Source organism: Zootoca vivipara, chromosome 11 (assembly GCF_963506605.1).
Source record: "Zootoca vivipara chromosome 11, rZooViv1.1, whole genome shotgun sequence".
NCBI lineage: Eukaryota > Metazoa > Chordata > Lepidosauria > Squamata > Lacertidae > Zootoca > Zootoca vivipara.
Genome location: NC_083286.1, coordinates 13349972 through 13376315, shown reverse-complemented (window position 1 = coordinate 13376315; position 26344 = coordinate 13349972). Strand labels below are relative to the sequence as shown.

General features: G+C 41.3%; 1 protein-coding gene across 1 annotated transcript in view; it reads left to right on the top strand.

Moving 5' to 3' along the window:
- Positions 1–1246: 1246 nt before the first annotated feature.
- CHSY3 (chondroitin sulfate synthase 3) overlaps positions 1247–26344 on the top strand; it is an 89066-nt gene continuing 63968 nt past the window's right edge. The window contains exons 1-2 of the mRNA XM_035100028.2: positions 1247–2030; positions 7442–7725. Coding sequence (XP_034955919.2) covers positions 1247–2030; positions 7442–7725 — 1068 coding nt within the window. The remainder of the gene's footprint in view (positions 2031–7441; positions 7726–26344) is intronic.

Genomic DNA, 26344 nt, shown 5'->3' with positions numbered 1-26344 from the left:
CAACTTTGACCTATATATTTTTGCCGGTCTACTTGCTGATGGGGCCTCCCGCTGCGCGTGCTCCTCTGGCGTGCAATTTCCGTTCACATCCTGGGGCAAAGTTTGCAACCAGGAGCACCTACTTCCGGGTTAGTGGAGTTCGTAACCAGAAGCGTTCGTAACTAGAGGTACCACTGTACATTACAGTATATGAAAAATCATAGCACACAGGTGAAAACACGGGCAGAATGAGACAAAATTGACAGTCCAAGTGACATTTGTGGGTGTTGCAAGAGTGGAGGACTAATAAAGAATGGCTATAGTTAAAATATGCAGAAATGAGAGATAATAATAAAAATGATAGTAATAATAAATTTTATTTATACCCCGCCCTCCAGGGCCAGAACCGGGCTCAGGGCAGCTAACATCAAGTATGATACATTAAAAATATAAATCAAACAATCGATTAAAATTCAGCTTAAAATCAAATTTGGAGCAGAATGAAATCAGATGGCAACCCAAGGATTATAACTATAACTATTGGGGATGAAATGAACCTTGGAAGGAGGAGGAGGGAAGAAATTGAATATAGAGAATATGATGGGAAATGTTTGTGGTGTGAGACGTGAAAATGGAAAACTCAATAGAAACTCTCTCTCTCTCTATAAATATATATATATATAAATAATGAAATAATGAAATATAATAACAGCAATCCCGGAAAACCCGGACGTATGGCAGCCCTGGGCATTCCGAGGGAAAGAAGCGGCTCCCTTGCGGAGAGGCCGTTGCGGAGGAGTCTCGTGTAGCAGCAACACCCCCCCTCCCACCGTGGGAGTGGCGCTGGCTGTAGCCGCTCCTTCCTGAGGGAGGCGCTCGGAATCCACGGCCGGCAGCGCAGAGCTAGGCGGCGCGAGCGGCGGCGGCGCCGGCCTCCCTGCCCGGCTCCAGCAGCAGCAACAGCAGCAGCAGCGGCCGCTCGCTCGCTGGCTGCTTCTTCTTCTTCTGCCGCCCTTTCTCGGAGGAGGCCGGGCCGTGGGAGTGGCCGGCGCCGACCAGGTGCCGCCGCCGCCGCCGCCAGCGAAGCCCGACGTGTGCCTCCGCGGCGCCGGCGGCGGGAGAGAAGTTTTCGCTCGGAGCCGCCCGCCTCGTCCTCCTCTGCCTCAGCTGCGCGCCGAGAAGCGGACTCTGTGGTGACGGCGAGGAGGCGGCGGCGGCAGCAGCAGCGGGACCCTCAGCTCGGCGGGCGGGAGGGACGCCCAGCACCATGGCGGCGCGCTCCCGGCGCCCGTGGCTCAGCGTGGCGCTGGGGCTGGTGCTGGGCTTCACCGTCGCCTCGTGGCTCGTCGCCCCCAAAGTGGCCGAGCTGAGCGAAAGGAAAAGGCGAGGCGGAGGAGGAGGAGGCGGCGGCGGCGGCGGCGTGAGTTCCGCCGGGGCGGGCGTCGGCGTTGTCGGCGGCCGCCTCTGCGCTTTCTACGGCCGCGCGGCTGCTTTTCCCGGGGACAAGAGGCAGCTGCGCCCTGAGGCTGCTGAAGGGGAGAACCAGAGGCGGGAACCGCCGCTCGCGGAGGGAGAGCCCACGCCCGCTTTCGCCGTGGCAGCCGCCGGAGAAGGAGACCCGTCGCCGCCGCCGCCTCCGGAGGCGGAGGAGGAGGAGGAAGAAGAGGAGGAAGAAGGCGCCGGGCGCCACGGCAGCAGCAGCCACAACGGCAGCGGGGACTATGCGGGCGCGCCGGGCTGCGCGCCCAGCGGCCGCTTCCTCTACGTCGGGGTGATGACCGCGCAGAAGTACCTGGGCAGCCGCGCGCTGGCGGCGCAGCGGACGTGGGCCGCCTCCATCCCCGGCCGGGTGGAGTTCTTCTCCAGCGAAGGCTCAGTGCCTCCGGTCGCCTCGAGGGGGGAACGGCCGCTGCCCGTGGTCGCCTTGCCCGGAGTGGACGACTCGTACCCGCCGCAGAAGAAATCCTTCATGATGCTCAAGTACATGCACGACCACTACCTGGACGCCTACGAGTGGTTCATGCGCGCCGACGACGACGTCTACATCAAAGGTGAAAAGGGGAGGGATGGGTAGGGTCGCCGTATAGTTGTTGAGTTGTTTTTCTAGGAAGACCCGAAGTTGATGAGCTGCTTTTTAAAGGAAACCCCCAAAAGTTGTTGAGTTTTTTAAAAAGACAAAGTCCAAAAGTTGCTGAGCTTCCACCAAAAATTAATAATAATGATTTTTCATTGACTTCAGAAATCCCCCCACCCCCAAAGTCAATTCCGCCTTTGAAATCTCGGTGATGTCTTTGAAAATCTAGACATATGGCTGCCCCATATTTTTATGAACATGAAATTTGTAATGCAAGTTGTATGTTCTTTGGAGCAAGTGTGAAGTAGATTTGTCATTTGGCCTGCTAAATGATGCTCAAGCTGTTTTATGTGTGCATCTGAACGTATGGCAGCCCTATGGATGGACAGTGGGGCTGAAGGGCTGAGCCCAGGGACCTGCTGCTGACGTTCCCTGGGTTTTTAAGCTCTGAACAACCATATAAAGTATGGTGAAACAAGGCAGACCTGAGCATGGGCAGAGTGCATGGGCGCACCACTGAGGAAGTCTTGGTAGATGCCTGCACGTGTGAAACTGTAGACCACCAGGCCTTCTGGGCGTGCTAGAGTGGAGACTCGATGCCACTCATTTTAGGAGTTGTTCTGGAGCGGCGTCCTACACGTGTCTTGCAATCCTGAGCATTAGGGCAGTGATGTGCCTCACTGACCTCAGTGTTTCTGAGCAAACATGAATAGGATTGTGCTGCAGCCCATAGGTGCCAGCACTCTGGGTGCCCAAGCACCCACCAAATTCCCCATGAAGGGGTTGGGCAAATTTCAGTGCCAGGGCCATGCACACTGCATGACACCCACGGCCCTGGGCACCCACGGATGCAGGGCCAAGCTGGCACTTCTGCTGCAACCTACAAGTGATCAAGTGTAGCACCTATCCTATTCAGGCCCTTTCTCTGGTTGGCTTACCTTGCAGAGTTGTCAAAAAGGAACACATTGAGATGTATTTTTTTGCAAAGCCGAGTTTGTTGCATCAGGTTTCAACAAGTTGGTTTGAATTTCAGGTGCTTTGGGTAGCTTTCTGCTGCATCCTACCTGCAATAAATAACTTGGAAAGTTTTGCCATTTATTGATCCTTTTTAAAAATAGAAGTGAGTGTGGCAGCATGGCTGGATTCCTAGTGGTTTTGTTGAGCACACACCTGCCTATGCAGGTCCCTGCCCCACCTTCCAAACTCCAGGACTTTGCTTAGACCTGTCAGTGTTTGTCAGAGTTTTAGGCTCTGTTTTCCCTCTGGCCAAGAGCCCATCTTGTGGAAGAATTTTAAGTCACCTGCAGTGTGGGATGAAAACAAACAAACAAACCCAGTCTTCCCTCTGGCCTTAATTGATAGAAATGCACACATTCACTTATTATTTCTACTAATTTGGAGTTTTACCTGCATTAACATATTATCAAGAGCAGTGATGTTCTCAGTAAATGTTCTGAAGTACTGTAGTCACAGAAATTGTGACTTGCTTGAAAGTGTGATGCGAGACCTGTGGCAACAACCAGGAAGTTTTAGGACTATTTTGTTGTGTACAGTATTATTATTTGACTATTTATAAAAGTTATACTGGTAGAAGGTGGATGAGTTGGATTTCTTCCTAGCAGTATACACAGTCTGATGTGGTATTTAATTGCATGAAAGCTTTTATGTTTGCAGCTTGTTAAAGATTTGCAGGTTTGTGATCAGTTCCAGCAGAACAGCTGGAATCCAGTGCGTTAGTATAAAGACAAACCAGTTTATTGTCTCAGAAAGTTTTGCAAGGTGGAGCTGGAAGTTGACAGAGAAAGTTGTAGGAGGCATATACATTGTTGTGACAGGCTGAAGGGAAGAGAAGTTAACAAGGCAAGAGGTTGAAAGTGCAAGGAATAATTCATGCCAATAACTGGGTGTAAAACAAGAATATGATGCCTCATCCATACATAATCTATTCTCTCTTTTTTAGATTTAGAAAGCATAGGCAATATTTTTGTACTCAGCCACATGTAAACATTTCTTTAATGTCATTAACAACAAATACTGGACTTTCAAGATAACTTGGCATGTTGTGCGACTGACATGTTGAGATCCTGGTGTCTGTACATCTGTGGGCATTGCAGGAAGGAGTATGTGTTTCAGAAGTAATGTCCTTGTCAGCATAATAATCAGTTTCCTCCATCCATAAGTAGTAATGAATGTTGATAACATTTCCTCTTAGAAATAAGATTGAAGCATTCACTTCAGTCTCTGATGTGGTTAAAAAGTTCTTAGTTTCACTTAAGTAACTGTTTATGCGTTGCAGAGACAGCAAATGGTCAAAGTGTGATCATCCAGATGTTATCAGTTGCACTGGTTACCAGTGTTGTTCTTTAGTTGGAACTTTCTTTAAGTTACAAGGCAAAAGGAATTGACTGGTCTGAAGACTTTTCAAGGAATATCAATATCAGTTATGGATCCAAGGCATCTTTTTGCTCAACTATGCCCCTTTGTGATCTTTATGATCAACTGGGAATATAGCCTTCTAGGAACACAATCACAGTTCAATATGTCTTGGGCTGCAACCCTATGCTCATTTACTGGTAGTAAAGCACATAGAACCTAGTGGAACTTTAACATTAGAGTTAATCACAAGTTAACAAAAAGGTGCTGAAACCTGTCAAATGTTGTCCAAACATCATTGTTCCCCGTCAGGGAAAAAAGGTGGGAGATAAACAAACAAACTAGTTTACATGGTGTGAAATAAAATGCTAGGGAGATGTTAATTTAGGGTTGATAGGAATTAAACGTTGTTGCTTTTTAGTATGCTATAGTTGAATTTCTTGCATCACTCAGCTTTGCAACCTAAGGGTGGCAGTCCATCCTCATCTTACCCTTTGTAAGTATACAGGTAGCATTACATGTTGGTTATCCACCGCTGTCCTTTTTAACTTAGGAACTGGAATGCAAACACTTCGGTTCTTTAATGACTTTAAATATTTTTTCCCTCGTAAGAAATATAAAAGTAATTTTTTTTAAAAGTATATGTTATTTTGTTGCTTAATTCAGTGCATTTTTGTTGTTGTCCCCCTCTTCAGCTCTTAATAGAGATAGGCAGCTTGTCACATTCCTGGTCTGGGTTTGCAGCAGGGCATTGTGGAAAACCTTTATACAGATTCATCAGGACAGAATCTGCATGCATAAGTACCCTTCCTTTGTGCACATTGCTGATGTACTTCCAGATGCACATCTCCACGTGCATTAGGATGCTTACCTGAGCTCGGTTGAAGTGGATGGATGGGTTGCTTGTTGCAAATGGGAATGCACGTCCTTTGACTTCAGCTAGCTTTGGGCTACTGACAGTATATATGTTTTATTACTGTAAATCCAGAGAGTATGTGCTTGAGTGGAGAAATTTTAAAGTAGTAGTAAAGGTTTTGCAGTACTTCCTTAAGAAACTCAAGTCTATTGATTTCATTGGGTATGTTCTGAGTATGGCTAAGGTTCTCACTCTGTTATTATGTAGCAAATAATGGTCAATATTACCAGTGATGTTAAGAGACTGTGAAAATTGGTAATGAAGTGGATCAATTTGAGTTACACTGCAAAAAGAATAAAAAGCATTTAATGTGTGCATTGTGATAATCTCTCTTTATATACATACATACATACAAACAAACAAACAAACAAACACACAGTGTTTCCTTATATGAAATGGCCTTCCTTACAAGTGTCAGTTTTCAAGTTAACATATTCAGCTGTGGAAGTGCAGGGGAACATGTACTTATTGATGATTCAAATTGCTTTCTACACCAAGGCTAAACTTTTTAAAAATGTTAAAAATAATAATTTGATATGGAACATTGGACTCTGCAGCAGCTTTTGAAATTTGCCAGGTTGCTAGGCACATACTGCACCTGGCTATTTGCCATTTGTGACCAAGTGAAGATGTCCGGGTGCCAGGATGGTGCCTAACATCTCTACCATCTGGAGGTGCATGCCTGGAGATCCTTGGATCTTGACTGTTTTCACACACTAGCAACACATCCTGTAGAATTCTGCCCATGCTATTTGATCTGCACAATCAGACCAAATTTCAGGAACCAAAATATTGTATTGAAAAATATGACCTTTGAGGCATCTCGCCCAAAATGGCAACCAGGCATTCCGTTTTGGCAACTGTAACCCTGGTTTAAGAAGCCACTTAGTGCCTAGTGTATATACAGTATCTGAGTTTATAACACTGCTCTGCAACAGTGATGTTGCGGTAGCCTGTAACAGTATCAAAAGAGGAATGTAGGAAGCTGCCTTATCAAACCATCTAACTCAGTACTGTCTGCATGGACTTGCAGTCCTATCTGGAGGTGCCAGAGATTTAACCTGGGACCTTATGTATGTAAAGCTAATACACTGCTACATTTCATGGCCCTTCCCCTTTAAAATGATTTTATAAAGTTCATTTATCCATATAACTATTGCCCTCTATTTTAAATTTAATTTGCAATTCAATATATTCAATTAGAATTAAATTCCATTGATTTTAGTAGGACTTACTTTAAGGAAAGTATATAGTTATAGACCCTTATTTTAACTTGCAGTATTTTAAACTGTCATATACAGTGCTCAGTCTTCCAAATATATGTCTATGTCGGTATTTTTATTTTATCAAAGAGGTGCATGCTCAAACTTTGCTTGCTTGGGCTCTTCCTCTACTTTTTCCATATTCTTCTTGTGGCACTGTTGTAGTTACTTGCCTCCCTTTATTGATTTTGGATCCAGTTGGACAAATGGATCACCGAACTATTTTAAGTTTAGGTATGCTTTTCTTCCACCCAGGCACTTGAATGGCCCTTGAATGCCTAGAAACTCACAGTGTGTATATGATGGTAACAGTCACAAAGGAAGGGAAAATGGGTACAGTTGCATCAGTAACCAAGTGGGGAGAAAGTGGATGGCGGACATTGGTGTATTTTAAGCTTGCCACTTAACTCTTGAATCTGGGAATTAGTTTATATCCATAGAACTCAGAGAAGAGTTCTGCTTGCATAATGGGGCTTCCCATTCCCTTTATCCCACTGCAGATCCTGAAAAGGTTGCTCATGAATTTGAAATCCAGTGTAGGAGGATGCAACTGGGGGGAAGCAGAAGTGTATTTTACTGGTTCTAGGGAGTAAGCCACTGCCCTAAATAAACATTGACTTAATATGCCAGGCAGTCATGGCCCCAGTAGCATGTAGAAAGTTTTTCAAAGTCCTACTATCGTTGTCTTCCTCTTGCCTTGGTATTCTTTCATTTCGTTGGAGCAGAAGAGAGGTAATTGCTGTGTTAGAGCAAGTGATTATAGTTGTAATGTTGAAAGACAGAATGTCTTGATTGTGTGGCATAAACAATATTTCCTCTCCCTTCTTTTTCCTACAGGGGAAAAATTGGAAGAGTTTCTTCGGTCGCTGAACAGCAGTAAACCTCTCTATTTGGGCCAGACAGGACTGGGAAATATTGAAGAACTCGGAAAACTGGGCCTTGAGCCAGGAGAGAATTTCTGCATGGGAGGACCTGGGATGATCTTCAGCCGCGAAGTTCTTAGGAGGATGGTGCCACATATAGGTGAATGCCTTCGAGAAATGTACACTACTCACGAGGATGTGGAAGTGGGCCGATGTGTTCGGCGGTTTGGTGGAACTCAGTGTGTCTGGTCGTATGAGGTAAGGAAGAGTGCATTAGTAATGGTGGTTTTCGAAGTTAAATGTCTTCCTATATACATAAAAATGTAATGCTGTCATCACACAGTCCTGATTGGAGGATATGCTCCCACACTGGAGGAGTTGCAGTGCCCCTTCACAATCCTGGATTTGCATGAAGTCAGGTTGGGGGGTGGGGGGGCAAAAGAGAAGGCAGGGTTTTAAATGGCGGTTGAATAAAGGAAACAAGAGGGGAAAGTGGTTATTTAAAGAGGTGAGAGCTGAGTGAGCAGGAGGGGTTAGGAGAAGTGGCCATTTAAAACATAACTGCTTTGCCTCAAGCTCATTTCCTGGCCCTCCCCCCTGCTATATAGGTCCATTCTCTGGTGACACTGATCAACCCACTATGATGAGGGGAGCCAATTTAGGAGTGTGACGAAACTACTGTGTGTCTGCTTAATATACATGGAGCAGAAAAACTCTGTTTTCTACATCTATAGCCCACCCTAAAAAAACAGTTGTGCAAATCTGTACCAAGCTTGAAGCCCTATGCACATTTGATATATGTTTTGTCGAAATTAAATGAAAACATCTGAGTGAGCGTGGGCAGGATCAAGTTATTAATCCCCATAACTTTTCAGCAAGGCGACATGCCTAGATTTTGCGTAGCATCAATGGATTATATAACAGTCATAACTTTTATTATGCATATGATCCATGTTTTTGCGCTGGTGGTTTAGTATTAGAATATGCTTGCCCTGTGTCACTATCTCATTAAGTAGTGAAAAAAAATCAATTTAAATAGGCCAGTGAAAGAGGTTATGTGCCATGAAAAACAAAACCCAGAAGAGCAATTGGATTTGTGCATTATACAGCAAATTTCAGGTAAGGGTACCCTGTTCTTTTGATTGAATGTATTTTTTAAGTAAAGCCTATGACTTCTAAACATCTATGTTCTATAAATATATTAAAACCAGTATAATATATTAAAATGTAATATGTAACATATCAGCTTTATAATTATTTCAATGAAACTCCTTAATTGAGTTGTGACCTTGGGGGGGGGGGAAATACTAATTTCAGGAGTTTTTCAGGTCATTATTCAAGGATCTGTTTTGAGCTTTGGAAAGTAAGATGATGTGCTCTTTCTTTATCCCAAACATTTATTTGTTAGTTCATCTTCATTATTTCAGGCTGCAGTCCTAAGTACAACCACCTTGGTGTAAATCTCACTGAATATAGTGGGGTTAACCTGAGTGAACATGTATTTGTTGTTTAGTCATGTCCAACCCTTTGTTACCCCATGGACCAGAGCACGCCAAGCACTCCTGTCTTCCACTGCCTCCCGTAGTTTGGTCAAACTCATGTTACTAGCTGACATGTTAGTTGGCTAATAACTCATGTTGGTGACCATTTTTATTTGGTTGGCTGTACATTTACATTTTCAGTGCACAAATGAACTACTTCCATTGTCTTTAGTGGGCCTTCGCTGAAAGTAATTTAAAGTGAGTGCAGATTATTTGCTGACCTTAAAAATAAATCCTTTGAGAAGAATCTCTACTGGCATTTTAGATATATTCTTTTTCATTTCATGTTGACTATCTTAGCACACTGTTTCTCTAGATCCCCTGGGATTAATGGTGTAATGCTAAATTAAGTACAGGATTTCACTGAATTTGCAGGAGCATACATATTAATGGTACATAGTTCAGGGGAAGACCCGAAAAGGCTTAAACCATGAAGGCTTTTGACTATTGGGATGGCCATTTAACCTTGGGTCATATATGGAAATTTCTGAACACACTGCAACTCTGTGATGGAGGATCTTTGAATCAGATACAGTGGACACTCGGGTTGCAAACGTGATCTGTGTGGAGGCACGTCTGCAACCTGCAGCGTCCGCAACCCGCAGCGTCCGCAACCCGCAGCGCCGCATCTGTGCATGCGTGGGTCGTGATTCGGTGCGCATGCACAAAGCGCTAATTAGGATTTCTGTGCATGCGTGAGCGCTGAAATCCGGAAGTAACCTGTTCAGGTACTTCCGGGTTTGGCGCGGGACACAATCTGAAAAGACGCAACCTGAAGCATCTGTAACCCAAGGGATGACTGTACTTGGAACATGCCACAAACAAGACAGATACTCACTGTCAAACATTTCTAGCTTGAAAATGTGACTGCCAGGCGGAGTGGGAATATTCACTGTAAATGCCTTGCTCTTTTGTGTTGGTACAAAAGCCAGTGTGGTGTAGTGGTTAAGAGCGGTAGACTCGTAATCTGGGGAACTGGGTTCGCGTCTCTGCTCCTCCACATGCAGCTGCTGGGTGACCTTGGGCTAGTCACACTTCTCTGAAGTCTCTTAGCCCCACCCACCTCACAGGGTTTCTGTTGTGGGGGAGGAGGGGAAAGGAGATTGTTAGCCGCTTTGAGACTCCTTCAGGTAGTGATAAAGCGGGATATCAAATCCAAACTCCCCCCCTCCTCCTCCTCCTCCTCCTCTTCTTCTTCTTCTTCATCTTCATCTTCATCTTCTTCTTCTTCTCAGCCACTGCTTCAGTTACATTTTTCTTTGAAATCAGAACCTTGTCTTCCTAGGTGATGCCTGTCAGATTTTGCCTGGTAATGGTGTCAGTGAGAGCAAACCAAGCTAGTTCAGAGCGACGACAACTTTGTTATCATCTCTTGTCTCGTACTTAGTTTGCAGCCTTAGGAAAATAGTTAATCTTATCTAATCCAGCATTCTGGTTTCAGCTGCTTTCTGTGTGACAGTTTTTTGGGGAGTGGGTGGGGGAAGATATGGTTTCAAAATCAGTTTGGTTTGTATTTGGTTTTAACAAACCATAGTTACAGCATAGATCTCCCTCCAGTAACTGCTGCTTTGCAATATAGAGTAGAGTGAATTCATGAACCTGATTTGTTTTTATTTTTCTCTGCAAAGGTAATCAAAATTCTTATTTAGGGAAAGGTTATCTCAGTAAATACTGGGTTAATGAAATCGGTTCATTTTGACTTTCCACTGACAAGTTGCTATTACTTATTTTCTGAATCGGTTCTCAGACATGCAGCATAACTACAAATACACTATATTGTACTATACTATATTGTACTAGAAACAATGTGTCTCATTGTGGGGGGGAAATGCAAATATAGAAGCTTAAGTAACTTGCAATATGGCTTGTGAAGCTTCCTGACCCCCCATATGTATTGTTTCTCTAATAGTTTTTGTATTTGTTAAATATATTTTAAGGATTTCTCATAGATGTATTGGCTTTTCCAGCTGGCTTTCATTGGTATTTGGGTTAAGATAAATTAGTTACAGAATGTAATAGCTTAATATCTTGCACTATTAGGCAAGCTGATGCTTATTTGCTGAATGTGTTGGCCTATTGAGCTAGTAAAATTGCTAATGAACAAGAACCCATTTTTATGCCTATTACCTAGTTACACAGCAATAGCCCAACTGAATCATAGAGCCAAATATTGCTCTGGGGCTTGGTGCACATCTCTTGTACGTGTTGATATTATCTTAAAACAACAATTTGGCATTCCTTTCTTCTGTCATTGTACTCTAAGGAGTGAAGAGAGTACGTAAACAGAAGGAAGAGGGAAGAGAGTTAGGGAAGGTGGGTGGCTCTTGTGTCCTGGAAATTGGCATTCATTCTGCTTTGGAGTGGGTTGTGCTCTCCCAGAAAGAACAAGTATGCCTTTTGACGGTACTCCTTGATCTATCATTCACTTGGGCTCCTGGTGGCCAGAGTGCTTTTTACCAGCTTCAGCTGGTTCGCCAAGAGTGGCTGTTCCTGGATAAGGATAGCCTAGTCATGGTGAGACAGGCTTTGGTAACCTATATTACTGTCATGCATTATATTACCCTTCAAGGCAATCTAGAAGCTTCATTAGTACAGAAGCCAGTTGCAATAATTTTCATGGGGGTAGAAAGAGTTGTTCCATAATTATTTTGAAAAATCTACATTGATATAATCTACCCACTTTCAAGCCCAATTTAAGATGCTTGTGCTGGTCATTTAAAGCCTTAAATGATTTAGGACCCAGATACTCTAGGAGAGCCTTTCCCCATCTTTCAGTATCCTGCTTTAGCCAAGGGTATGTTGTGGTTTAACGTAAAGATAAAGGACCCTTGGTCAGTTAACTTGTGGTTGCTTTGTCCCAGCTTCTGCCAACCTAGCAGTTTGAAAGCATACTAGTGCAAGTAGTAAATAGGTGCTGCTGCGGTAGGAAGGTAAACGGCGTTTCCATGCCCTCTGGCACTCATCACGGTGTCCCGTTGCTCCAGAAGTGGTTTAGTCATGCTGGCAAAATGACCCGGAAAGCTGTCTGCAGACAAACACCAGCTGCCTCCACCTGAAGTGAGAGGAACTCTGCACCCCGTAGTCACCTTTGACTGGACTTAATGGTCCAGGGGTCCTTTACCTTTTTCCTTTTCCTAGGTTGTGGTTTCACTAAGGGAAGGTTTTTTTGTTTTTTAAAATGGGATGCTTTTCCTAAGAAGACATGTGGCATCATCATTTGTAGGCAAATAAACATCTAATAATTATTTAAATACAACATTTAGTACGCATAATTTGGGCTGGGCATGTGGAACATCAGTTCTACTGCTTTCAAAACATTTCACATTTCAGGACAAATCTTGATTTTGTTATTAAGCTTGTTCCTTTACAATATCACAATTTGAAACCACACTGAGGTGAGTTTGCTCACTGTGGTTTGAATACAAACATTAACCATAGTTTGCCTACTCATACAGTGGACGCTCGGGTTGTGAACGTGATCCGTGCGGGAGGCATGTTCGCAATCCGCAGCGCAGCACGCGTCTGTGCAGTCGCGGGTTGTGATTCAGCGCTTCTGTGCATGCGCAAAGTGCGGTTTAGTGCTTCTGCGCATGCATGAGCACCAAAACTTGGAAGTAACCCATTTGGGTACTTCCGGGTTCGGTGTGGACGCAACCTGAAGCGTCTGTAACCTGAGGTATGACTGTGTTTCATTAAAAGGAGGAGGGAACTCGCATGAGGAAAGAACAAAGACACAGCCTTCAGGTTACAGCAGTGAAAAATGTGAGCCTTCTTTTAATTGCTCATTTGTTTTTAGGAATAAAACATTTGTCAGAAATATTGCTATCTGTCAATAGCATTTTAATTTTATGTGCCAAGGAGATTTAAGCTCACTTCTGTTGGACAAAATGGCAATGGCAGCTGCCAGTGCTTATAGCTTAAAACTGGTAACTTGAGCAAATGTTTCAGATATGCTTCCCCATCAAGAGATGTTATAAGGTGGTTTGCAGAATCCAGCTATTTTCCAAAAAGAACCTAGCATTTTTTCATTATAAAGCAGAGGGCCTCTTTGCTTTGAGAAACTTGCGGCTTAGATAACTATTGGAGCATCTCCCTATTTTATAAAATGTGACATCTTTTAAGAGTTGTCATAATTCAATAAGGTGTTTAATTTAAAAGGTTGAAGAAGGACACACATAGGAGCAATACTGCAAAAATAATTGTATAAGAATAGATCTGTGTTCTTTGATTTCAAGCCTGAGGTGCAGTGCTAGCAGTCCAAAATAATTTTGACCTGTTGGTAGCTTCAGATTAGTCCTGGAGCATAGATAGGATTTTAGAAACCCTTAAGTATAATCTTTTCCTCTCCCATTAGAGGTAAAGAAGACTGTGATTGTATATGTTGGCTTTTCCATTTGTAAGAGTGTTATCTCCCTGGGTTTAGGAACTTACTCACCCCCCCCTTTTATATAGAAAGATACACTCTGATTCCTGCTTTCTAAAATAAAAACAGGTAGGATTTATCTAATTGTAGGAGGTTGGAACTGTGGAATGAATGGAAAGATTTTCTTTGTGATCAGATGGAGTGACTAGCACAGTAAACATGACACAAAGTACTTTATTAGTAATTCTTGTATGTATCCAATCTTGGTTTATTACCCTGATTTCTTAAGTTCCTTAAGGCAGAGGTCCCCTGTTCGGATATGTTTATTTTAATTTTATTTGCAACTGTTTTATACCATCAGTTAACCAAGTTCTCTGGGTGGAGGACAGAAAATATTCAAAATAACAAACTATTATATGCCTCAGGAACATAAAATCAGAAGATTTTTTTTTAAATCATCAGAAAACACCAACGTAACACCAGCAACAGAGGAGACTAGTGATAAAGATCTCTAAAGCACTAAACAATTTTTTTTTAAGTTGGAAAGGTTGGGAAAATGAAACTAGACACCAGATGAGTCTCTCTGTTGAAGGCATTCTAGAACCAGTGTGCCCCCACTGAAAAAGCCCTTTTCTTTAAAGCCACTCAATTTGCTTCATTTTGTGGGTGCGCCCAGAGGAGAGCATCTGAACAGTATCTTCGGGTCTAGGCACATATCTATGGGAAGATGCAAAAAGTACCTTATGGTGATGCCAAATGAGGGGTGTTTTTTTGGTCCAAGGGCCTCCAAATGTGGCCCTATTTGCTAAAGATACTACATTGTTCAGGGTCATTACAACAAGAAGAGGTGGACTTCTTCAAACTGGAAATGGCAAATTCACTTCAGTGTAAGCAAGTGTGAAGTCTTAATCTCACATAAAAGTTCATAGGATCTGAACTGGCCATGACTGAGGCTATGTGGTTGTAGTACAAAGCTTGATGAAGACATCGGCTCGTTGTGTGTCAGCTGTGGAAAAGCCAAAATCCATGTTAGGAAAGGAAGTGAGAACTTAGGAAAGGAAGTGAGAGCTGTTGATACCATAATGCTGTTACACAGATCTATAGTGTGACTGCACTTGGAGTGCTTTGTACAGTACTGGAAGCACAGTTATAAAGTGTCTCCATTCCTACCCAGAGTGTGGTGTTGGGGGACTCCTATTCAGTGCCTTGGCTGTTTGCTTGCAGGGTCCCTCTCTCAGGGTTCTTTTCTGTCTCCACATGCTGTTTAACATTTACATGAAATCCCTGGAAGAGGTTGCCCAGACTTTTGGGTTTCAGTGTCTCTAGTATGCTGTTGACTCCCATCTCTTTTTTCTCATTTTCTCCTAAAACCAAGGAAGCTGTGTCAGTTCTGAACCAGTGTCTGTCATCAGTAATGGACTAGATGAGGGAAAATAAATTGAAACTTAATCCAGACATGCAGAGGTGCTATCTGTCTTTCTTGGGAGACAGTGGAGGTGTCTGCCTTTGAGGGTGAAGTCAAACTGTTGGAAGGTTACAATGCCAGAGACTGATATAGGAGAGACATTTTTTTTGTAGCTGGGGCAGATGGAGGCATCTGATTGTGCTGCTGCGGATGCACCATGGCGTTTCTTCTCCGCACTCCTGCCAGCAGTTATTCCTTCTCTGGTCACTGCTATGGATGCATAACCTGACTGTCTCCCGGCACTGTGGTCATCTGCAAGGGATTTCCACATGGTGGGGTTGATTGATGTCGCATTTGCAGACATCTTTGCAACACAGAGTTGGTCTGCCAACGGGCCTGGTGCCTGAAGCCAGCTCCCCGAGGACAAGACAGGCTGTGGTGACAATGATGGCCGGCGAATGAGTACTAATTTTAATCTCCAGAATACAGATTTTAGCTGAAGGAGTGTTATTTTTAAGGGAAATAAGTTTACAGTGGTACCTCACTTTACGAACTTAATCCATCTGGAAGTCCGTTCTTAAACCAAAACCGTTCTTAAACCGAGGCGTGCTTTCCCTAATGAGGCCTCCCACTGCTGGTGCCCTTCCACCGTTCGGCTTCCGTTCGTAGACTGCGGCAGAGTTCGCTACTTCCGGTTTAGTGGAGTTTGTCTACCAAATAATTCATTAACAGGGCTGTTGTGGTCCGAGGTACCACTGTATAGGGAATTTTTAATTACATCTGCTTCTTCATACAGATGTGGCATATGTTGCTGTTGTTAACTTTGCTGTCTAGTCTTTGACTGCAATAATGATTGATTGATTGATGGATTGTCAGCTCCCTGTAGAACACATCATTGGGGATCCTGCCATCTTCCATTTTGTGGACATTGGGGATTTTTTCATTTAGAGAAAAGGCGAGTGAGATACGACATGATATAAATTTATAAAATTATGCATGGCATGGAGAAAGTAGTTAGAGATAGCTTTTTCTCTCTTAACAACAAAAGAACTTGGAGACATTCAATGAAGCTGAACGTCAGAAGATTCAGGACAGATAAAAGAGGGTTCTTCTTTTCGCAAAGCACATACGGTAGTTAAGTTATGGAACTCGCTCCCAGAGGAGAAGGTGATGGCCATCAATTTAGATGGCTGTAGAAGACCATTCGACAGAGTCATGGAGGAGAGGGCTTCCAAAGGCTGCAAGCCATGATGGTTATGCTCTGCCTCTACAGTCATGCTTCCATATACTAGTGGCTGGAGAACACAGGAGGAGAAAGTGTTTTTGTGCTAAGATCTTGCTTGGGGGTTCCCCACAGGCATTTGGTTGACCACTGTGAGAACTTGATGTGTACTGTTTATTAATACGTTGACCTGCGCAAAGGTGCTAAAATGTTCACATTTGCCAGTTATAATTTGGGAGGTGTCAGAATTAAGAAATATTTTGACAATGTGCACTTTATAAACCAAGGGTAACTCAATGTCCCTGTTTTAAAGCAGCACATAATATCAGTTTTGTCTCTTTATCTTTATTTATTTCCAGGTTCCAGCAAATGCTGGTCTCTTGATTCATTTACTTTTGCCAAAACACACACATATAGTATAGGCTTATGGGGCATGGGGGAAAATAAGATTATTATTATTATTATTAAAAACACCAAATATCTGTAGTTATAAATAGAACTGTTGACAGCAGTACATGGTGTTTTCTTGCATGAATATTAAGTGAAACACTGGCAGAAATAAATGTTAAGTGTGGTAGAAAAATATGGATGAAAAATGTATTCTATCTTGCTGCAACATTGTGCAAAGCTATTTTAATTTGATTCTAAGAGGAACATTGCTTAGTTTATTGTTTCTACAAATTAGTCAAGAGGACCACTGGTAACTCAAGATAGTGTTATCTTCCTAGATCTTGCTAGTGCTGATAAATATCTCTCACAATTGCAAAATGTGTACTAAGTAGAGACATACAAATACAACTAAGCATATCAAATGTCCAAATTAAATTCTTATACAAATTAAAGTTCAGAGCAACCCTTATTTTAATGACAGTCTTTACTGTCACTAGGTTACCTTGGTCTCTGCAGGGAGAAAATTCATCTAATCAGCTGAATGCCCTAGTTGGGATAATCGTGAAAAGGTGGCAGACTCTATCCAAATTTATGTAAAAAAACAACACAAAAGCAATATATAATTGAATGTTTCATTATTGCCATTTCGTCATGGTCACATACAATTTTGGAATAACATGGTCTTAAAACAAACCTCAATAACTTCTGAAGGTAGCACATTAAATTGTGCTCTCAAGAAAGCACTTCTGTAATTTATCCTTGCTTAGGAAAGCTCTTTCATATTTTAGAATAGATAGATCTTTTACATCATTGTATTATGAATGTTATGCTATAAGCACAGTTTGATGGACCACCGTTAGCATTGCACAACCTGGTCATTTTCATGGTCTTATATTATATAAAAAAGAGGCCCAATTTGATATATTTTTTTGGGGGGGGGATCTGTAAAATTCATTTATTTTGACAATTTATATACCACTTAATTACAGTATTGTGCACAAGAAGCTCAATACAAAACCAGTAAGAATCAGTTAAAATTATAAAACTAGAATTCAGTTAAAATGCCTGCCGGAATATTTTTTTAAAAAAAGTATTTAGTAGGTGCCAGAATTTCAACAGGGAGTGGACCTCAACTTGAGTGGAGTTCCATAAAATTGAGCCCATGATACTGAATGGGGGTGGGGCACTAACATTGACTCCCCTGAAGACCTCAGTGATCAGGCAGGGATATAAGGGTACAGGTGGTCCTTGAGGTCTCCTGGAGCCAACTTGTTAATGGCCTTGTGAATTATTACAAGACCTGGATAGCTCAGTTGGTTAAAGCTTGGCGCTGATAATGCCAAGGTTGCAGGCTCTATTACCATATGGGACAACTGCATATTCCTGCAGTTCCAACTATGATTCTATGAAGAACCTCAAACCTGGTTGCAAAATGTATGGCCAGCCAGTGCACTGGAGTTATGTGCTGGAAACAGTCTGTCTGCATCAACAGTGTAGCTGCTAGCTGCAGGTTTTTTCACCAGTTGGAGCTTCTGAATCAGGCAGAAGGGTAGCCTTAGACCTAGTACCAGTAACCAAATATATTTGAGTCAGTTTTATTTAAGAATAAGCTAGGGTGGAAAGCCTGGTGCTATTTATCTCATATAGTTTGATGCTGTTTGCAACAGACTGCTAGAATAGGACGGAAAATTACTAAATGGTTCTAGTGAGGTTTCCAGGGGAACCGTGGATTGTGAGTCCTAAAACGATGGCTGCAATCCAACATGTAGTTTTGTGAACATATAAAACCCATTAAAATCCCCATTAAAATCATACTACCTGTGTATGAGATTGCAGCCCTCTTCTGTCTTTCAATTTGCATTGTTTGTCATTGTGAAAAAGATTGCGTGGTTAGAAAGCCCAATAGATTATTTTGCAAGCAATCATTTTCGCACATGCAACAATACCATTATTTCAGTTTTAGAAAGCAATGTTTCCTGCTTCTGTAATAGCAATGTTTTTCTTAGTTTTAATATGCACTCTACAGAACTAATATATGCACCAAGATGCATTGATGTGCATAAAGAAAAGAAGCAGGATTAGTAAAACACATTTTCAAAAAGTGATTATGGGATTACAAATCTTAAACATGGTTTTAATCCCATAATGGTTTCATCACCCTTTTGAACGTTTTTGGAAATCTATATAGGTTTAGGAGTTGGGACTTAATTTTTTTTTTTTTACAATGTGATGTTTTACGATGTGATGTTCTTGTCAATTTGTCATCCATTTTCCAAGATGTATATTAAAGCCATAATTGTTTTGCAACTGTTTCCTTTTTTAATTAGCCAAGTTTATAAAAGTGATCATCCACATTGGAGAGGAGTACAGAGGAGGAATGCTTCTAGCTTTGGAAAGCATTGGAAAGAGAATTTCTTGGAAGTATGGAAGGAGAAAGTAAGATATTCTCTGGAAAGTCTTAGCTCCCTCCCCTCCCCTCCCGTTTTTGTTTTTGTTTATTTTTGCATTAGTGATTCTAAACTATGGAGCCAAGGGTTAGATCTCTCTCTCTCTTTCTCGGTCCACAGTTATGATTACTTATTTAAATTCTACCCCTTTCCCAAGAAACTCAGAGCAGTTTACATGGTCCCTCCCCCTTTTATCTTCATAACAATCCTGGGAGGGATATTAGAGATTGTAATCAGCCCATAGACACCGAGTGAGCTTCATGGTTGTGAGGATTTGCACCTGAGATTCCTGGTCCTAAACGAACACTCTGAGCACTGTACTACACTTGCTATGATTCTTTGTCAGACAGCTTAAATAACTTTTTGCCTGAATCCAGCAAGTGTGATTTTAAAATGGTCAAATCACGCTTTATCCAATAGAGAGTGAACTGTTTTCTCTCCTCTTGTCTGTGATACAACTCTTGCCCGGAAACCTGTGTCCCCACTGTGAAAGGACGTTCGGATCTAGAATTGGCCTCCACAGTCACTTACGGACTCACTGTTAAGACTGTGAAGACAATCTTACTCAGCTATGAGTGATCGCCACAGGCAAAAAATGGGACACACAAGATAAATTAAATGGCAAAACTTCCACTTCAGACCATCATTGTAGGATCACCTTATTGGTGACACCCACTGCTTTTAGAAGCTCTTCAGCTCTCTAAGGCATTCCTAGGAGAAATAAAGGGGATTGACAACATCACTGGGGAGCTACAAAATATTGGTAGATGAATGTGAAGTTGGCTGGATCATGGTATGTACATTTACAGCATATCTTCAGAGTGCCTTTTTGGTGTGTGTTATGGATGAAAGCAATTAATTTTAATAACTGAATTATTACAATTATGATAAAATTATGTAACATATAATGAGATATTGCATGCTTTAAAATCTCCATGAACTTGTTCAAAAGGCTTAAAACTTGGGTAAAAAAATAATTCAATCACATTCCTTTTGTCCGTAAACAGTTTTGTATTTTAAATAACTTACAGCTGTAGATTTTCCAAGTGTGATTGGTTTTAAAAATACCACTATGGCTGCTCTGCTGCTGATATGAAAAATCATGTGCGACCAATAAGAACCCCTAATTTGAATAGTATGTGATCTTATTTATATACAATCTGGTACATAGATTTGCCTAGTTATTTGTGCATTTGGTTTCATAATACAACCAAGGTGCATCATGCTGAAATATGTTTTCTCCACGTAAATATAGAAGTGATTTTGCTGAAACTACAGAAGAGGAAATTGGAAGTGCATAATTCAGAATATACTAATGAGAATTCATTGAATTGATTTCCTTTTAGCATGTGCATTAGAAACTGCATAAAATGGCAGGCACCATCTATGTACCTAATAAGCCATGTGCTCATGTTCAAGTCTGATGTGTGTGGTAATGGTGGTGGAAGACAAATGTTTTCGCCTGGTACCTAAAGATATGTAAATTAGAAGATGGTGCTGTTTGCTTCAAGATATTATGTCGGGATCTAGGTTGGCCATGGGATTTTGTTGTTGGATATAAATTGAGTGATTTATGTAACAATTACTATCCTCAATCACATTTTGGAAATATATCCATATTTCACTCATTCATTCTTTATGGGGGTATGAAAAGTGAAGGAATAAGGATATTTGGATGACAATATCATGCTATTGACTAGAAGTGAACCAGACCAGGATCCTGCCAGCAAGGTGTCTTTAAGGGGGCCTCTTCTGGTGGCATGTGTGGGGAACTGACTCTGCATTCCCCATGACTGTGGCTACTTTTGGGCAACCATGTCCCCAACCAGTTATGACAATTCAAAATGATTGAAGATAGTGATGGTGATAGTTACTGTAACCAGCGTCTACTGGAAAGGCACTGGATGAAAGATCCTCAGATCACTGTTTCCTATGAAAAAGGCAAAAACCTTTTCCTAGCTGGCAAAATAGATACCCAAGTAAATTTTTTGGGGGGGCCTTGTCCGCTGGTAGCTGACAGAAATCCATAGCAATATGAGAAGTGGATAGATAGAACCTACTTTACCTCTTCCCCAACACTCAGCAATGTGGAATAGTGGAAGATAGATAAATTGAAATATTTCTGTACACATGTGATACAGCTAAACTATGGAGGCTGAGTGAGGGAAAGGCAGGCCAGCCCTGAACTCAACTTCACTTGAGACCTATTTTTGTGGCTTTAGGAATAGATCAGAGGGAAGGAGTCTTTCTTGTATGCATCAACTAGAACTGCCACCCCTGAAGCTTGTCTGCTGAAGAGAGGGGTCAGTGTGGTGATGTGGCAAGGGACATAGGACTTGGAAATTGGGGTGGGCTGCTGAAGCCACACCTTTATGTGCTTCTCTCTTTCAGGCACAATAAGCTTACCTGATGGTCAGTGTATTCAGTCAAAGAAGTGGGTTTAAAGTTGAATATTCCCTGATAGAAAATTGGGGGGGGGGAACAAAGGTGCTGGTTTTCGTAGTGAAAGTGTATATATATATATTATTTTGTAGCCTAAAAGACATTATATTGCTGATGCAATCAATTAGATGAAAATAGCAATGCATCACATCACTGAATTCTGTCTCTTTCTGGCTCTGATTATATTATGGCTAGAAAACTACTTCTTAAAAACCAGTAAACATTTCCATAGACATGGATTTTTGTAGTGAATAAATGCCTTTATGTGGCAATAAGTATGTTTCTCAGAAGTTGTGAGCTTTCTGATGGATATTAAAGCCTTATTCATGAGTACTGGCAGACTTCTCCCTCTCTCTTGGCAAGGCAGACACTTTTGACATAAACGATGTGGTTGCCACAGTCAGGTTTTATTTTTTATAGAAAAAACTGAAACACTCTAAAACAGTTTTAGGCACTGGGCAATAGTGTATGACTTTGTGCCATGATGCCATAATTTACTCCTCTGACCTTAATATGTATTTAATAATCTTAAATATCCCACCAAACCAAATATCCATCAAAAACAAGAAAGCTGAATCATAGTTGTGAGTGCTTTTTAGCATGATTTTTTAAAAGCTTAGTTGTTCGAGCAATCAGTTCAAAGTAGGTGAAATATTTTCTACCCTTTAATGAGAACATAAATACAACATTGTTGCATGCTTTAAATGCAGCATACAGAACAGAAAATACTTTGTTACTGTACAAATTAAAATAATGCACATTGCTCACCGATCCAAGTGGACAGATGAGATTTAAACTAAATGGAGCTCCAGGTTAAGAACCTTCATTTGTAAGAACCAACCTGTATTCTTCCCAATAGCATTGATGTTCTGTTGTCATGGTTCCAAAAAAAGCAAAAGACACTACTCAAAACAGCAGTTCATGCTATAGTACTTTTTCCATTTGTTTCCTGAATTTTACTTCCTTTGTATAAATGAAGTTATTGTGTAAGGCCTTAAAAATTCCCACACTCTTGTGGTTCTAAACACACCTTATGCATACAGCTTATACACCTTATAGATACAGCTATATCACCCGTGAATATATCAACAAATTGACCTTCCTAGCCTGTGTGCAAAGAAAGGAGGAGTGATGGGGGTCCAGACTCCTAAAGGGATCTCCACTTTGACCTTGGCTAAAGTTATAGCAGAAGGATAGTCTTGAGGAGTCATTGATTACCTTACCTCACCTCATAATCTCAAGTTGCTGTGGGATCCAAGCATCATGAAGAAATTGTGCAGTGTGCATGTTTACTGCTAAGGTGTGTTTCAGTACGTCATAGTCCAGGATGTATGTTGCTTACCCTGCTTCAATGTATGCAGAAGAAAGACAGGCTATAAGTTTAAACACATAGATACCGGTAGGATGCAGACTCCTCCTCTTAGCTTTCTGGCTTTATACTCTGCAGATGAGCCAGTTCCATGGAAAACCAATCCCACATTCTCCCAACTTTGAAAAATTTGGGCAGTATATGGTTGGTTGCAAGGGAGCCAGTAAATTTATTCTGCCTCTCACTTTCAGCAGAGGTGAGAGTGCCTGCCAATTGCACAGACAAGCTGATGAACAATTAGGGCACAGTGTCTGAATCAGCAGTGGTTGTTGGCGCTATAAAAGGCAGTCTGCCAGCCTAATATTTACAATTAAAGTATGAAGACGGGGCAGTCTTGACCTTAATGGGACTCTTGAGAAAGTAAACCAGGGGTGTCATCCATGCCAACCATTTTCATGGTGGTTTATTGAATCTTTACATAAACACACATCAAGATGTTTCCTTGATCTAAACATTGTATGTGGAGGTAAGGGAGTCCCATCTCTCTTTAGGATTGTTAGATTCTTCCTGCAGATAGACATTTCTGAACTAGCAGAACAGTCATTTATCTCCCCCACCCCAGGGTTTCTTTACTAGCATAAAAACCACAAGGCATGAAAGATTCTTTCTATTGCTTCATGAATATGCGGTATCTAACTTGGATGCTAAATCAGGTAGACTGCTTTATGACAAGGTAGCATTATAGGTTTATTCAAGCCATTGCCATGTACATAATATTTCATATTGACTGGGCAACATTTATTGCACTTACTTTAGGAGTCATCACATTAGCATGTGCGGAGCTCCCCCCCCCAAAAAAAAGTTTAGGGGTACTCTCCTTTTCCTACTCATATTGAAATACTGTCTCTCAATGAAGCCAAACTTAAATTCACAAAATGTTTAGGGGTATGTGTACCCTTGCATCCTCCTAGAAAAAAAGCACTGTGCCTGTGTATAAGTTCTGCAGCGTTGGATGGGGCAAAATTATTTAAAATGCTGCCAATTGTTGGCTTCCTTATAGGCTTGCCTTGAGGGAAATGAACAGCTGTCCATATGACAGTGGTACATAAAATATGGAAGACAAGAAATGCGTATTTAAGGCAGATTCATATGAGCGGCATATGTAGTACTTTTATGTTCCAAGTGTTGGAGAAAATGTCAACCAGTCATCAGATATGAAAGAAATCTGAATCCATGTGAAGAAATGTTCAAAGTATGTGAGTTGTCTGCTGTAGAATGGGGATTAGACTTTGGCTTAAGATTTTCTTCAAGAACATGCTGTCTCCTACAGAGTGCCTGGGACTGTGATGAATTAATAAATTGGGAGATATTTCACTGAGCATTTGCCAGTACTAAACTGAAAAGACCAACTGACTATGAGGCACTAACTTGTAACAGTTCTTTGCATTTCACGTTGATACCTGGTTAGTTATAGTAGCAGTCTGGGGTAGAAATAGCAGGAAACGGAGGTTTTCTTACAAAGTCTCTTCATCTGTAGGTTATGCATTTGCATGTGCCCTACAGTGAGTCAAATCAGGATACAATTAGTTTGTTTATAGTTACTGTATACTGTCTTTCTGCCAGGACACTCAATGTGGTTTACAATTAAAAAGAAAGAAAGAAAAGAAAGACTCTCAAAGACCCTTCTGAACATTTCAAGGAATTTACTGGTTGGCATGGCAGAGGATCTTCTTATTTAGTTTTATTATTGAATGGCACACTGGAAAGGGCCTTCAACAGGATAAGAGACCTCTGTGATACCCCTGGTTTGCCAGTGGACTTCAGACGGGGAAGGCACTTGAGAGGGTTGTGAGTATGCAATTTCAGGTGTTTTTGGGTCTGGCTTCAGACCTGGTTTTGGCACTGACACAATTCTGGTGCCACCCTTTTGGTTCTCCTCTTTTTCTTCTATTTGTTTTTAAACACTGCATTATTTTGATGGAATGAATTTTATGGTGCATTGTTCCTTGAAGAGAATTGTAGGCAATGTTTGCCAACACAGGTGAAAGCATTTAATTAGATGAGGGTACTGTATGCCTCGTAGTCCTGCTTCAGGATTATGAACAGGACTACAGGGCATGAATGTTTAAAATGAATAATAAAATGAATGAATAAACTAATAAAATGAATTCTGTTAATATAATAGACTTGAATGACTTAAGGTCTGTCTAATGGCATTCATTTATATTTTTAAGTTTTCCATTTTTACAATTGCACCTTTTCCCCATTCTTATACAGTAGTTCTGTTTGACTTCCTATTCAGCATTCCATGGCAGTTCTTTTCACATCTTGCTTAGCTGCATATACATTAATTCCTTCACCTTATTTTTCACACTCTCGTATCTTTAAAATTGTCAATGGTTGGTCCCAAAGCACCCCCTACCTGGAATTTATATTTGAGGTCATTTTTTTTGTTAATATTGCCCTAAGTACTCCCATTCACTCCTCTTCTGTTTATCATATTGATTTCTTATTTTAGATGTCATACTGGCAAGCGCTGCATATTCAATTAGTTTATATAGCCATTGTTCTTTCCCTGGGGTCTCTCCAGTATCTTGCATATACTATTCATGCTGCTGCTGCTGCTGCATATAAGAATAGGTTGAGGGCTTTCTTTGGTTTCTCGGGGAAAGTAAATTTAAAGATTTTCTTTAACTCGTTGCACCCCATCTCCCAGAATTCCTTTGCCCATTTACATTTCCACCATAAATGATGTTTAATGGCATTCTATGCAGCAGGCATATTGACATATGTACCGTATGTTGAAAAGTGCTCCATAAATATACTACATAATTAAATAACATAGGCAATATATATAATAGTTTGGCATAATGTCAGAATATAGCCACTGTGTATGTTTTTTAGTCCCCCAAGTTCTTATAGTGAAAAGGGTGGATTTTAAGAGAGCAACTGAGAAACAACAAAAATCTTACTTACACATATAAACAGGATATTAAAGAGACTTGGGAAAACTGCATATAAACCACTCAACTGATCTTGATAGTAGCCAACCTTTAAGGAATTAAAGGGATTATTTTGTGTGCTTACGAAAGTCGTGGAACAGCAGATGGCATTTGAAGATTGGGAAGAAAAGCCCCAAATGTACTGCTGTTCAAAAAAGAAGAAAATAAAAGAAAAGAGAAAAAGAAAGAGGAGGAGGAAGAAGAAGAAGAAGAAAAAGCAGGATGATCCAGATAATGTTTTGATTATTAAGTCCCTATCCTTTATTCTTTAGTAAGCAACTAGCAAATGCAACAGAGGCACATAATGTGTAGTTTAGTTCAGCTTTTGTGTGCTGAACTAAAAGAGTTGTTTGTTAAATATGGAATAGACGTAAGCAAGCAATTCCAGCCTAAAGTCAACTACTATTTATACTACCACTGCAACTACACATCTGTTTAGGGCACCAATTATGGTACCCACTGTAGCCACGGCACAAAACAAAATGTCAATCTGGAGGGAAGGGACAAACAACACTGATGGAGGTTAGTACCCTGGTTGCCAACTAATGTTTAACAAGGGCAGTTGACTGAGGGCTGAAGGGACAACAACACTTTTTTCTTGTTCCCATTTGAGCCAAACACAGGAAATGGATTCCTGGATCTCCCAGTGTGCACAGCAACAGGGCCTTTTCCAAATTTTCTTTTTGCTTCTGGGCAGCTTGCACTCATTTGTCTTGGGGATGCTTGGGTGCATAATGGGATAGTATTGAGATCAGA